At 44.0% G+C, this 16047-nt stretch overlaps 1 protein-coding gene across 4 annotated transcripts in view; it reads right to left on the bottom strand.

Moving 5' to 3' along the window:
- The window catches only part of cep131 (centrosomal protein 131), a 117281-nt gene that overhangs the window by 82745 nt on the left and 18489 nt on the right, over positions 1–16047 (bottom strand). For 2 of the 4 annotated variants that reach the window (XM_038777085.1, XM_038777087.1), the window contains exons 4-7: positions 11986–12100; positions 8107–8234; positions 5842–5955; positions 997–1155 (exon numbers count right to left, since the gene is read on the bottom strand). In XM_038777085.1, coding sequence (XP_038633013.1) covers positions 997–1155; positions 5842–5955; positions 8107–8234; positions 11986–12100 — 516 coding nt within the window. Of the gene's footprint in view, positions 1–996; positions 1156–5841; positions 5956–8106; positions 8235–11099; positions 11200–11985; positions 12101–16047 lie in introns of all 4 variants that reach the window. The other 2 variants (XM_038777088.1, XM_038777086.1) reach the window with 2 other exon arrangements.

The raw sequence follows: 16047 nt of genomic DNA, 5'->3' as shown, positions 1-16047 counted from the left end.
TGGATGGACCCTCACCTCTCTGCTCACCATTATGGGGAGGTGGTGGCATAGTGGTATTGTCACTGAACCAGAAACTCGGGGTCATGCTCTGGGGACCTGGTTCGAATCCCACCACGGCGGATGGTAAAATTTGAACTCAATAAAGAAAACTCCACTGATAGCCATGAAGTGATTGTCGACAGTTGTAAAAACCCATCTCATTCATTAATGCCCTTGAGGGAAGGAAATCTGCCAAGCTTACCTGGTTGCCCACATGTGACTCCAGATCCAAGTAATGTGGTTGACTTTTAATGGCCCAGTAAGCCACTCGTTTCAAGGGTGATTAGCGATCGGCAATAAATGCTGGCCCCCTTGGGAGCATTGCCAGGGCATGTCCCCCCTGTATCAACCTGTACATTGTTTCTTTGCCTGGTGCACTTTGCCCAAGACATGTTGTAAACCTCACTGATGTGACGTTGCATCAGCAAGCAAGGAAATCCCAATGTGGGGGGGAAATGATACAGCAGCAATGCCTGCTAATGAGATGATACTGTATTTAAATGAGGTTCCCAACCTTTGAGCAGGAACCTGGTTAAACCAATGGCTGGGAGGGGGGGGGGGGGGTGATCTCGCCGGCAAGAACCTCACTTGTCACCTCTTGTGGGATTTTACGCCTGCGTTTGCCATGGGCGCTAAAACCCGATTTGGTTTCAATATCTGTTCTCACAAGTCTCTATATATTTCAAATAGTTAATACTAACAGATCTTGGTGTTATGAATTGGGATTTATTCATCAATGATTCCTGCAAGCTAATAGAATTCAAACAGAGTAAATCACGCAATTAGAAAGGCAAACAAAAAGAGAGTTTGAGGGCAAAATATCGTAGTCTCCATGGACAAAGATTCAACACCCCTGCTGGAATGTGGCTCGGAATTACAATGTAGATCCAGAGGTAGTTTTATGCGTCACAAATTCTAACTGCTCCTTAACCATGATGAGCGAATGTTAAAACTAACCTTTCTGCTTCCTCCTCGGTCACTTCCCTCTTCTTCTTCAACAACATGCTCGTGTTGTTTCTGGTTGCAACATTATTACTGGATAGATTTTTTTGTGATTTCTTAAAGGAGTTCTGATCCAAGCTATTCTCATCATTGGTCGGCACCTTGATCATGTTACTGTCAAAAAAATAAAAACACTCAGACACATCTCCTTACAATCGGTGTGCACAAAACAGATGACCATTTCAAATCTTAATTTATGAGAAAGCATTGAGAGTAACTCATGCAGCGGTACGAACACATAGGTGCTGGTAATCACCCTTCCTCCCAGTACTTCATTCAAATGGCCATTCTTAACGAGTGAACGTGAACAGCGAGTTTTGACAAGAGTTCTATACCATAAAGGGCGTGACAACCAAGTTCCAACTCAGTGCACTGACGTCACGATGTTGGTGCTCAATAAGCTCAAAAGATAGGCACGGGTCCCATTTTCAAATGAGCTAGCATTCCGGAGGGAGGTGGAGAGGTGTGGTGACAGCTGGTACATGGGCAGCGTCAACAGGGTGAGCACTGGAAGGGATAAGATAGACACAAGATAGATTGACAAGATTAGCCCTCAGGGGACACAACAGTTAATAAAGAGAGTGAGTTGAGGGTGCTGCTCTTAAGGAGGCAGCAGGAAGAGCCTAAAATGGACCCTTTGGAGGATGCCAAGAGAGGCACAAGGGAAACCTGTAAGCTTATCCAAGAAGGAATCGTGACTGGGATGGCAGCAGAGGTGCAGGAAGTTCAAAGAGCGCTGGTGGCATCTTGGGGGATTGGGAGAGCAACGTACCCGAAAGGAAGGAAATGAAAGGAGCCATGATGAAAGAGAGAGGAGTATAGGAAGAATAAAAAAATAAAAAAAGGAAAGATAAAAAGGAGACATGAGGTGGGCTTGACTCCAGAATGGCAGGCACAACATGCATGCGAATCGACACAGGGAAAATTCAAGTTACACAGCCCGATTATATCAGCTTACGGAGTCTGGCAGAGTGGTCTACTCAGAAAAGCAGCTCAATTTGATTTTGAAGAAAGTTCAAAACTGAAGGCACACCAACCCTCTATCAGGGCAGCTAAGGGTCAATAATAAACACAACTTTGTTAGCATCACTCTATTCCAAGAAAAAGAAACTGCAGCTTTCTTACATGCTGCTTTTCTGGTATGTGTGAGTCGGTATTGCTCAGCTCATTAACTACCAAGCTGTCAGAGGAAACAAGTTAATACGCTTTTAAGTCAACAGCACACATAATTAATGCAAAATGTGCACTAGGAAACCTGCAGCAAGAAAACGGCTCAGAAAATAATTGTTGTAAAACCTGCTGTTTGCAAATAAAAAATACAATTGAGCCCCAAACATTTATTCACCCGCGGAAGCTTACCACGGCCAGGTCTGTCCCTGGGATTCGTATGGGGCATGGATTGTTCCATAATCAGCAATTATTTTTTGTCAACAATTATATTTTTATTGAGCTAATCTCTCAAAATTTCCCTCCCTTAAAATACTTATGACAGGGTATAATGCCATTTCCTGGATTCAGAAATTGAACTCACGTGGCAGATGTGCCAGCTCCCCAAATTACTGCTGAGCAAATCCATTAAAACAGCACAACATTGTCCATGCAAAACTCAAAGGCACATGTTAAATCTGCGATCTTGTACTCACCTCTGAGCATCCACCCAGTAAAAGAGTGTTAAGCAGTACTGTTAGCAGTAACCAGTGCAATGCAAGACAACACACTGCACATGGATGGTGTTATAGTGTTATTATTAAGCATCTTCTATTTAAATCCCTTGCTGATGTAATCTGTAAGTGCTAGGACGTCATTGGTTGTTGTTATTTGTGTATATTTGTCTTTATAAGTTCATAAGATATAGGAGCAGAATTAGGCCATTTGGCCCATCGATTCTGCGCCACCATTCAATCATGGCTGATCGCATCCTGGCCTTAACTCCACCGTCCTGCCCGTTCTCCATAACCCTTTAACCCATTATCAATTAAAAATGTGTCTAACTCATCCTTAAATTTACTCACTGTCCCAGCATCCACCGCACTCTGGGTAGCGAATTCCACTGTTCATGACCCTTTGGGGGAAATAGTTTCTCCTCAACTCTTTTAAATTTGCTACTTCTTATCCTAAGACAATGACCTCTCAATCTAGAATGCCCCACAAGAGAAAACATCCACTCCACGTCTACTTTATCCATACCTTTTATCATCTTGCAAGCCTTAATTTGAACTATTTATCTATTTGGTATTTAACTACCGTTAATTCTGATTCTATTCAGTTATGGTTATTTCGATGTTTAGCTACGCTGCTCCCGTTTTTGAGTCCATACTGTATTTTAAATTTTGTTGTTTTTATATTAAAGATTAACTTTATTTATTAATGTTGTGTTTCGACTACCATTCTGTGGTCAAGTTACCATAGATGGCATCACAATTGAGTGTGACCCTGACATCCTGGCACATTTTTCAGCAGCAGTCAGTAGAACTGTTGCCCCAGGCCACGACATCAAGTCTAGATTATTCCGCAGCCCCCCCCCCCCCCCCCCCCCCCCCCCCACCCCCACCCAATTTTTTGATTGACAGGGGAGTTATAATAATCTTTATTAGTGTCACCAGTAGGCTTACATTAACACTGCAATGAAGTTACTGTTAAAATCCCCTAGTCACCACATTCCGGCGCATGTTCGGGTACAAGGAGGGAGAATTCAGAATGTCCAATTCACCTAACAAGCACGTCTTTCGGGACTTGTGGCAGGAAATCGGAGCACCCGGAGGAAAGCCACGCAGACACAGGGAGAACGTGCAGACTCCGCACAGACAGTGACCCAAGCCGGGAATGGAACCTGGGACCCTGCAGCTGTGAGGCAGCAGTGCTAACCACTGTTATAAGGGTTAAGGCAGGAAAGTGGAGTGAAAGTCATAATCAGATCAGCCATCTTATTGGTCAGAATTCTCTGGCTGTTGGGATTCTCTTTCCCCGCGGGCAGCGTACCCTCCCCCACCAGTGCATTTTCCAACGGCGAAATCCCATTGACAAGCGGCGGGAGTAGAGAATTCCGCTGTCAGAAATGGGTGTTTATAAATGGGTGTGTATAGAAATATCTGTAGTGAGAGTACCTTTAAGAAATGGGTGTTTACTACTGCAGTGATGTCAGAGAGTAGGTGGAGCTGGGCTGTCTGTCAGTTTTTTACTTTCGTTTTAGGCTGTTTGCTGTAGCGTGTGTTTTAGTTTCGTTTTCAGAACTGGATAGCTGCAGTCACAGCCAGAAGGTGTATGAATCTCTCTCTGTAATCTAAAGACTGTAAAACGATCCTGGTGATTTAAAACTAATAACAGTAGTGACTTTAACCTGATGTGCTTCTGGTAAAAGGTGTTTTAAGTCTTATGGATGTTAAAAGGAAAGCTTAAAGGATTACTTAGTGTTGTATTATTTGGGGGTTGCATTTGGATTAATGGTTGCTGAGATGTTCACTGTATGTTTTAATAAGGTTAACTTGAGTTCATAGAATAAACATTGTTTTGCTTTAAAAAATATTTTTCCATTTCTGCTGTACCACACCTGTAGAGTGGGCCGTGTGCTCCCCATACCACAATCTATTAAAAGTTGTGGGTCAGGTGAACTCCATGATACACTTTGGGGATCTCTAAACCCTGGCCCATAACAACATCATGCCACAAAAACAGGTATTAGGAGAGTTGGACAAAACTTGAACAAAGGAGGATGGTTTAAAGAGTATCTTAGAGGAGAAGGATACAGCAGGCAGAACGTTTTAGAGAGGGAATTCCAGAGGTGAGGAGATATGCAGGGAAGAGCAGAAAGGGCAAAATTGGCGAAGTACTGAGATTTTACAAGGGCAGGAGGAGGCTACAGAGGCGGGGTTGGGTGAAAACATGGAGGGATTTGAAAACAAGGATGAGAATGTTAAAAATCAAGATGTTGCCAGATCAGGGCCCAAAGTAACTAAGCGAACAAGTGACAAATGAATTACATGGCAAGCTCTTTATATATGAGAAGTGACCATGTCAGGTAGATGGCATATCACCTTCATTACAAACTCCAATTGGAAATACATTTTTTTTGTTTAATTATTCAGGATAGGTCTTCTGGATTTTTTGCTTTAAGCTGCAATAATAATAGACTTTAATTTGGGTATGCAGTCAAAGGGGAATAGATAGAGTAGACAGTCAGAGACTTTTTTCCCCAGGTAGAACAAACTATTACAAGGGGTCATAAATTTAAGGTGAATGGTGGAAGATAGAGGGAGGGGTTTCAGAGGTAGGTTCTTTACCCAGAGAGTAGTAGGGGCATGGAATGTACTGCCTGTGGAAGTAGTTGAGTCAGAAACATTCGGGACTTTCAAGAGGTTATTGGATAGTTACATGGATTACAGTAGAATGATGGGGTGTAGATTAATTTGTTCTTAATCTAGGACAAAAGTTCAGCACAACATAGTGGGCCGAAGAGCATGTTCTGTGCTGTATTTTTTTATGTTCTATATGCAAGTTGGGCCTACATCTACATCAATATTGTAGCGCTCTTGAAATTGGGATTCAATTCTTGGGGAATTCCTTCTGTTGCCACTATTCTAGAGGGGATTGGCACTTTAGAATTGATTCACCAAACCCTTGGGAAAAAAAACTGCACAAAACTGAGCTACAGAGTACCTACAGGCCAAAATGTGCTCTTCTTTGCTCTATGCATCAACAAAGCATATGGATTCAAACATTATCATTTCCTAAATAAGCCAATGGAGTGGGAAATTAATTGGTGTTTGGATAGCTTTGACTACCAATGAGAATCTTAAAACTTACTTGAGAGATGTTGCTTTCTGGTTGGAGCTTTTTGGAGTCAAAGGCTTATCTACAGTCGAGTAGTTATTGTGCAGCATTGTGGTGACAGAATTCCCAACAGTTCCCTTGTTGCTCCTGAAAAGGAAAGCATGACAAAAAATATTCACCCACAAAGGAAAGATAATCAGCAACGAATTCACACCATTAGGGGGGGGCTTATGATACTTCAAAAAAAAATGTAAGCTTTTCTGTGGTTACATACCAAGGCACGGAAAAATGCAAGTGTAACTAAAACCCAGTTGCCATTATTCTCTTACATCTGTACGTTCACGAACAATGTATATAGATCCCACAAACGTTACATTTACTGAAAGGACATCCTGAGGGTTGGAGGGAGGAAAACAAAAAATGAATTTCCTTCAGAATATGAAGGAAACAATTTGCAATGTTAGTGTACCCTTACCCAATATTACTCTTTTAAAAAAAAATGTAAAATAGATATAGGAGTAACATTTTTTTATTGAACTAAAAATAGAGCTGTTTAACACATCTTGGTCAAGGGGGGGGTTCTCTACAGGCTGCACAGGCTGCACCGACTGATGCATGGACTTTGGGATGGGGTCAGAAAAAGAAGTGAGAGAAAGGGAAAAACATAAACGGGTCATTTCAAGTTGCCGATGATCCGTCCATCCTATGCAGTCGCTTTGGAAAAGATTATTAAAGTACCAGAAAAAAAACACTTCAAGTGCACAATGTTTAACGTCACGATTGCAAGCTGCAATGTCTGGCAGATACAACCCAATGCTTTAGTGCTCCGACTTTCTTCTTTTTCACCAGACTCAACTTATTGCAATCTGGCTTTAACTTCAAGCACGGCTTGCACAATGAAATAAAATTAGATGGCACTGCAATGCACTTCACAAAAATCAATTTCTAACCACTATGCAGATGTTGGGCTCATCTTGGTGGTAGAATCTGTAGTGCTGCAATCCCACAACTTTGATTTTTTTTTTCTCTCTCTCAATACCACAGTGCAGCAGACTTCATGCCAAGATCACTAGTTGATGTGCGAGCTCGCTGACAGGTCTGCAGTCAGATTCCAGCTCCCAGACCAGGTGATAAATACAAGAGCTTCACCATCACGCTGGTCAGCCTGCCTAACATAAAGAAAGCAATAAGACAAGAAGCAATTGCTTAATGTCATAATAATGATTTTTAAAATTGGCCCTTTGTGATGTAGATCGTACTTCAAATCTTTCAGCCGAGTATTTAATTTATTAATCGCAAGTGGTTAAATCACGGCATCAATGCATGGTGGCACAGTTTACTCATTGAGAAAAAACACACTTAATAGTCACCATAGTAAGATGTATTGGTCCTATCATGGAGTCATTATGGTGCAGGTGGCATTTCGGCCCATCAGGTCTATGCTGGTTCTCTGTGGAACTTACAAAGCATTCCCAACTCTAGCCCTGTGGTGCTGCAAGTGTATTTCCCTCAGGTTCCCATTCGATTTAGAACAGTACAGCACAGAACAGGCCCTTCGGCCCTCGATGTTGTGCCGAGCAATGATCACCCTACTCAAACCCACGTATCCACCCTATACCCGTAACCCAACAACCCCCCCCCCCCCCCAACCTTACTTTTTAGGACACTACGGGCAATTTAGCATGGCCAATCCACCTAACCCGCACATCTTTGGACAGTGGGAGGAAACCGGAGCCCCCGGAGGAAACCCATTTCTTTTGAAATCATTCATAGTCTCTGTTTGCACCACCCACACAGATAGTAAGTTCCAGGTCATTACCCCTCGTTGCATAAAAAAAACTTCCTCACATACCCACTGCACCTCTTGCCCAAAACCTTAAAATCGGTGCCTCCAAGTCCTTGAACTATCAGCTATTGGGAAAAGATTTTCTTTGTCTACCTTCTCTAAACTGGTCATAATCGGTACACCTTGATCAAATCTCCCCTCAATCTCCTTTTGCACCAAGCAGAACAACCCCAGTTTCTCCAACATAACCATCCTGGTAAATCTCCCCCTCTGCATCTTCGGAAGGGTCCTTATATTCTTCCTGATGCTGATCCAAATTGGACACCGTTAGGATTGGAAGCACGGAAGAATGGGGGCAGCCCCACTGTTCACCAATGTAAAAACAATACTGCACCTTTATGCTGTTAAAACGAACATTTCCACATTGCACAAAGTTTAACGGTACTTGCAATATGCAGGGTTTTCTTTTCCCCCCTTACATTTTTATTATAGCTTTCTATAGACCGACTAACCGATTGTTGGCTGTGAAGTTGGCTGCTAGTGACACAGTTGCCTCCCTCCTTCTAGTCAAGACTGGCACATCAACAGTACTGGTACTGCGACCACTAACAGGAACTGGGAAAGCTCTGGGCTCCTCATCCTGCCATTGGGAAAGAAACAAAGGTTGGTGGGTAGAGAAACGGCATGTTATTGTACAAACATATATATTAACATTCCATCTAATGGTTGTGAAATTAATTGCTTGCATTGGAAACAGGAAAACCAGACCCTTCTAATATTATATTGTGAGGCCAGGAGCACATGATGGTAGGCATTGGTGGCACAGTAGTATAGTGGTTAGCAGTGTTGCTTCACAGGGCCAGGGTCCCAGGTTTGATTCCCACTTGGGTCACTGTCTGTGCGGATTCTGCACATTTTCCTGTGTCTGTGTGGGTTTCCTCCGGGCGCTTTGGTTTTCTCCCACAATTCCCAAAAGATGTGCTGTCAGGTGAATTGGACATTCTGAATTCTCCCTCTGTGTACCCGAACAGGCACCGGGGTGTGGCAACTAGGGGATTTTCACAATAACTTCATTGCAATATTAATGTAAGCATACTTGTGACACTAATAAAGATTATTCTTTTGTCTGCCTGCCTCTCATCAACACCAAGTGCTTTAGGGCCTTGGTGAGGCCACACCTTGAGTATTGTGTGTAGTTTTGGTCTCCTGGTTTGAGGAAGGACATTCTTGCTATTGAGGGTGTCCAGCAAAGCTTTACTAGACTAATTCCCGGGATGACAGGGCAGCACGGTAGCATAGTGGTTAGCATAATTGCTTCACAGCGCCTGGGTCCCAGGTTCGATTCCCGGCTTGGGTCACTGTCTGTGCGGAGTCTGTACGTCCTCCCCGTGTCTGCGTGGGATTCCTCCGGGTGCTCCGGTTTCCTCCCACAGTCCAAAGATGTGCAGGTTAGGTGGATTGGCCATGCTAAATTGCCCGTAGTGACCAAAATTGGCCTTAGTGTTGGGTGGGGTTACTGGGTTATGGGGATAGGGTGGAGGTGTTGACCTTGGGTAGGGTGCTCTTTCCAAGAGCCGGTGCAGACACGATGGGCCGAATGGCCTCCTTCTGCACTGTAAATTCTATGAATTCTATGACATATGGAGAAAGACTGGATCAACTGGGTTTGTACTCACTGGAGTTTAGAGGGGATCTCATAGAAACATAAAAAATGCTGATGATGACTGATGCGGGAAGAATATTCCTGCTGTTGAGGATGTACAGAACTAGGGGTCACAGCCTGAGAATAAGGGGTAAACCAATCAGGACTGAGACGAGGAAGAACTTCTTCTCTCAGAGAGTTGTGAACTTGTGGAACTCTCTACCACAGAAAGCTGTTGGGACCAGTTTGTTGGATACATTCAAGAGGGAGCTGGATGTGGCCCTTGCGGCTAAAGGGACCAAGGGGTATGGAGAGAAAGCGGGAATGGGATACTGAATTTGCATGATCAGCCATGATCATATTGAATAGTGGTGCAGGCTCGAAGGGCTGAATGGCCTAATCCTGCACCAATAGTCTATGTTTCTATGTTCAGTTCTCACATCTCAAATAGGAGAAATACAACCGCATAGTATTACAGAAGGACTGGATTCTTTTCTGAAGCAGGAGGCATTCAGGTCACTATAATGCAGACGAGTATTCCCCTGGATGGCCACGTGCATTCAAGCTTCATCTTCCAAGCACACTCAGATATTCAGCTACGCCAACAGAACACCATTGCTTCACAGGCCTGTAGCATAGTCACCAAACTCTGGCTGCCTCCACTGTTATTCTGGCTTCTCGCAAGCCTACTTCGCTTTATGTCTGCTTCCTACATCTTCGTGTTTTATCATGGAACCTTTTCCTCTGCTCCTCATTTGAATTCACTTAACAGCACCTTTTCCAGATTCCTGTTCTTTCCCTTCGACTAGAAGGTTTTCTTACGACCTTTCCTGGTGACATAGTGGTTAGCACTGCTGCCTCACAGGGCCAGGGACCCAGGTTCAATTCTGGCCTTGGGTGACTGTCTGCGTGGAGCTTGCATATTCTCCCTGAGTCTGCGTGGGTTTCCTGCGGATGCTCCGGTTTCCTCCCACAGTCCAAAGATGTCCAGGTTAGGTGGATTGGCCGTGATATATTGCCACTTAAGTTTCCAAAGATGTGCAGGTTAGGTGGGGTTACCGGGATAGGATGGAGGAGGGGGCCTGGGTGGGGGGGCTCTTTCAGACGGTCGGTGCAGAACCAATGGGCTGAATAGCCTCCTTCTGCACTGTAGGGATTCTGTGGTTTACTTTCTCCTGTTCAAAACCCTGCTTTTGGCTTTGCTAACTGTCCCTTTCCATCTCTTGCCTGTCCTGGCACTTTCTGTAGAAAGCCGTTTCCTTCTGGATCACATTGTATATCTGAGCGTCTCCCTGAAATCCCCTATTGCAAAGCAACAGCACAGTTTCTTTCTACTTTGTGTTTGTCACCTTCCCTCCAAGACTCGGAAAACCTGATTAGAATGCAGGCATCTCTTAAAGTGAAACCAAAACTCAAGTTCCCCCTTTCTAAACACACCAATACAGAAATACAAATTAAACTTAAAGCTATATCCTATCCCTAACACACACAAGTACAATTGATTTTTTTCTGGGGTCTATAACAGAACCAAAGAAGCAACGGAACATTGCATGCGGGCAACACAGAATTAGTTGAAAACTATGCACATGATACCTCATACCAACAGCTAAAAAAAATTAAAGACTGAAATCTTACTGTTTTTAGATGCTCTAATTATGCAACATAATTCAATTCATTACTGGCACAATTTAGAGCAGTATTCTGGAGATTGAAGAGATAGTATTTCATATTTCCCATGAGTGGCATGTATAACACGGGTTCTTCTCCCCATACCGTACATTAGACTACCGAACATAATAAGATAAGAGGCAATAATGACAATAAATGGCCAGGATTGTCATACTCAAGTCACGTAGCACTCACAAATATATTTCCTCTTGATTGTGTTTTTTCCTCCGATTTTTTTTCCAATGGGAGCTTGGATTGAAGTCAGGAGGGAGTGTTTTCGTTTAAATGAACAGTACTGGAAAAGTGAAGCAAACAGCCGAGATAAAGGAACTGGAACGCTGCTGGACAAACCCACCACCTTTGGCAACTTTCCTTCATGAGCGGGGGGGGGGGGAAGAAAACACCTCGCCCACATCTAGCATGACATTCAACCCACGATCTCCCCTACCTCCGGAATCAAACAGTTTTTTGAGACGATACAATTGAAATCTTCCAAGTTTCTGAAGATGAAAAATGAAAAAAATGAAAATCGCTTCTTGTCACGAGTAGGCTTCAATGAAGGTACTGTGAAAAGCCCCTAGTCGCCACATTCCGGCGCCTGTTCGGGGAGGCTGGTACGGGAATGATTGGTTGGTTGGTTGGAAACCACGATGATTGATTGTGATGCAACGCTGACAGGTAGCTGACGTTTGGTAGGGGAGCGGGTATGATGCAATAGATTAGTCAAAAAAGGACAGGCTTCCAAGGTAATCTTTGTCTCGGGATGTTTTGGTGTCTACCAGCTACTTTTAATGTTGTTTGCTTTGTTGCACCTCTTGGATAGCTGTTCAAATAACAAGCCTCACTTCACTGGGGAGGTGAACGGGATTAAATTCCATTTGGCCCTCGGAATACTTAGGGACATCTAGCACGGGAAACTGTCGCCCAGGAAATGTTCAGTACTTCAGGAAAGGGGAGATCCAATAAAAGGATAGCAACCTTACTTCCCCAAGCCTTAGCTCTACTGAGGAGCCTGAAAGATAAAAGGTACAGCCTGTCTTGCGCTCTCAAAGCCTGAAAGGTTTGGTTAATCCAAAATTACCAGTACATTCCACGTGGTTCTCTTCCCTGGGGACGTCTTGCTCAAACTGGACAGCTTTTTCCTCCCAGCTGCAGAGCTATCGAACAACGCTAGGAAATCACCTGCTCGCTCTTCACTAAGGAGAGAAAAGGCAAACGGCACAATTAATGAAATGAAAATGAAAATGAAATGAAAATCACTTATTGTCACAAATAGGCTTCAAATTAAGTTACTGTGAAAAGCCCCTAGTCACCACATTCCAGCGCCTGTTCGGGGAGGCTGGTACGGGAATTGAACCTGCGTTGCTGGCCTGCCTTGGTCTGCTTTCAAAGCCATCTCTTTAGCCCTGTGCTAAACCAGTCCCTGGATTTATTTTCGTCAATGGACTTGTATTGAACGACAAAAGTTACTCATCAATTTTTTTATTTTTACAATCAATTCCTGATGTTCACTTTTTCCAAAGTCTTAATTCTCACAATTCAGAGCTTCCAACGAACACAGGTTTCTCACGAGTTTCCAAACTGTGCTCTTTTACAGATCTGTCAAGTGCATTGCATGACCGCACATTAGAAATCTAACTCTGCACCTTAGCGGGCATCATGGTGGTACAGTGGTTAGCATTGCGGCCTTACGGCGCTGAGGTCCCAGGTTCAATCCTGGCTCTGAGTCACTGTCTGTGTGGAGTTTGCACATTCTCCCCGTGTTTGCGTGGGTTTCACCCCCATAATACAAAAAAGGATCTGCAGGATAGGTGGATTGACCACACTAAATTGCCCCTTAATTGGAAAAAAATGAATTGGGTACTCTAAATTTATTTTTAAAAACTCTGCACCTTAAAGTCACTGCACCGTTACTCCAGTCAAAACTAGGCAGCAGGAAGAAAATACATTGATCAATTGATTTAATAAATCACATATTCATGCGAATACAGTGAGCAAACTGCACCTTCCCATGAGTAGCTGCCAGCAGCCTGGATTTTACTGAAACTTGCCATAGTTGGGGAGGGAATTGTTACTCACAAATGTGCTCACTCACTATCTGGGTACCATTCACCGATCAGATATATAACTGGCACATGTGTGGACACACTGCCACCTACTGTCACTAATCACCAACACACGAGCACCAATCTACAGTCACTATATTAGGGGAGATGCAATAACTTCAGCTCTCCTCTGATTAAACATCAGAATGGTAAATTCAACCTCTGGGAAAACTATTTGATTTCATTTGAAATGAGTGATTTTCTTGCAAATTGCTTCTTCAAATAGTTTTCAGGGGAAAGAGCCTGATGAAAGTGTTATATTCCATGATTTGATGCTGCCAATATTAGATGTACATAAAATAAACCCCTCTCTCCCCAAGAAATAAAATCAGACGGCTCACTGATTTCCCTCCCACAAAAAAGTTACTCTTTAGCTCCATGTTCCAAGACCAGAGATGCTAAATTTGCGGCACATTGCACAGGACAACTTGGCTTGGCCACAGGCATGGCCGTCACTGGGTTAATCCCAATGGTGGCAGGATCAGAAGTTTAAGTGGGCAATTAATGCTCCCTTGAGGGCCTCAACTGGCAGTGGGGCAGGAGTGCAATCCACAGGGCCTGCCTGAAGCAGTGGCGAACTGGTATTGTCACGGGACTCCAGAAACCCAGTGCAATGCTCTGGGGACCCTGGTTCAAATCCCACCACGGCAGATGGTGGAATTTGAATTCAATAAAAGCAAAAAGCTAGATCCGGAATTAAAAGTCTAATGATTGACCGTGAAACCATTGTCACCTTTTAAATTTTTTTAAAACCCTCGTATTACAGATTTGTTTGCGCTTCACTCCCACGCCCCTGATCTATGGGCACCTGGCGCAGAGTGGAGCAGGCAAGGAGGAGGACCACCTCGTGAATGTGCTCCTTAGCCTGGCCAAACTGTTTCAAGTTTCATTTGTGATCTGTTTTTTTGTTTAAGGCTGTATCCCTTTCAGGCGCTGGCCTTTAATCCACAGACCTTCCCGCTCTGGACTCAATCAGGGTGGAGGCGGGAAGGTGGCAGGTTCTCCACCTATACGTATACATCCTCACATGGGCAAGGTATAAACCCTGACATGGGCAAGGTATACATCCTCACACGGGCAAGGTGTACACCCTCACATGGGCAAGGTATAAACCCTGACATGGGCAAGGTATACATCCTCACACGGGCAAGGTGTACACCCTCACATGGGCAAGGTATAAACCCTGACATGGGCAAGGTATATACCCTCACTCGGGCAAGGTATATACCCTCACTCAGGCAAGGTATAAACCCTGACATGGGCAAGGTATATACCCTCACTCGGGCATATATACCCTCACTCGGGCAAGGTATACACCCTCACACGGGCAAGGTATACAACCTCATATAGACAAGGTATACACACTCACATGGGCAAGGTATACACACTCACACGGGCAAGGTATACACACTCACATGGGCATGGTATACACCCTCATACGGGCAAGGTATACACCCTCATAAGAGCAAGGTATACACCCTCATACGGGCAAGGTATACACCCTCACATGGGCAAGGTATATACCCTCACACGGGTAAGGTATACACCCTCACACGGGCAAGGTATACACACTCACATGGGCACGGTATACACACTCACATGGGCAAGGTATACACACTCACACGGGCAAGGTATACACCCTCACACGGGCACGGTATACACCCTCATACGGGCAAGGTATACACACTCACACGGGCAAGGTATACACCCTCACACGGGCAAGGTATACACCCTCACACGGGCAAGGTATACACACTCACATGGACAAGGTATACACACTCACATGGGCAAGGTATACACACTCACATGGGCAAGGTATATACCCTCACATGGGCAAGGTATACACCCTCACACGGGTAAGGTATACACCCTCACACGGGTAATACAGACATTGTTATTATCCCTCCGGTATGTCCCATGGTGAGATAAGTTGCCAAATTGCTACCATCTCCCAATCTTCCTCAGATGCAGGGATGGTGCCAGGGGACGAGAGAATTTTAAGTGATACATTCTTGTTCACAAATGGGTATGCTGGTAAGCCAGCAACTATCGGCCAATCAGTTTAACCTTGAAGATGGGGAAGCTTGTAGGAATGATAATCTGGGGCAAAATTGCAACCACTTAGACAAATGTGGATTGACTAAAGAAAGCCACATGAATATGTTAGATACAAATCAAGCAAGTACTGATAATCTACCTCCCACCCGCCTCTGCTGCTCCAACCTTGTTGTCCTCAACGAATGCGCTCAGTAGATCATTTCTCCCCCCCCCGAGGACTGCCTTAAGAGCCTCCCACACCGTGGATGGTGAGATTGAATCGGATTCATTAGTCTTTATATAATCCTCTACGGCAGTGGTCATAAACTCACTAATTTTTTATCCACTAACAATGTGTCTAATCTCCAGGGTGGATGTTGGGTGGGACCAAACTCTCGTGTCAAATCAATAAGGTGCAGGACATGATCCGAAATAACAATTGCTGAGTACTCAGCCACCACCACTGAAGGGAGGAGAGTCTTATCCAAAACACAGAAAGAATCAATTTGCGAATATACTTGGTGGGCGTGCGATTATCACTTAATGTCATTTCTGCATTTGGAGAAAGTCAAGTTGACCATCAGGGAGTCGGTGGAGAGGGTCTATCGAAGATAGCAACCATTTGTTTCCCTTTTTAAGGAGCTAGTCACCGTCAGTTGTTAGGGGGTTTCGGATAGTTTTTGCATTTAAGTTAATTAGAGCTGTTTGTTGTTCTCCTTTTGTTTTTGATCGTGATGTTTTGCCTTTTTCTTCCCCTCTTTTTGATCGTTCTGGTTTGTATTGACAATTACGAAAAATTCTTTAATAAACATACTTTTTAAAAAGAACCAGGGAACACTGATTTAAGGTGAATGGCAAAAGAACAAGAAGTGACATGAGGAAATTTTTTGGCTCAAATTCCAGGATGTGGAATGCGCTGCCCGAGAATGTGGTGGAGGCAGATTCAATCATGGCTTTCAAAAGGAAATTGTATACTTTTCTGAAGAGAAAGAAAGTGCAGT

Source organism: Scyliorhinus canicula, chromosome 18 (assembly GCF_902713615.1).
Source record: "Scyliorhinus canicula chromosome 18, sScyCan1.1, whole genome shotgun sequence".
NCBI lineage: Eukaryota > Metazoa > Chordata > Chondrichthyes > Carcharhiniformes > Scyliorhinidae > Scyliorhinus > Scyliorhinus canicula.
Note: the sequence above shows the minus strand (reverse complement) of the source record. Positions and strands in the feature narration are given on the sequence as shown.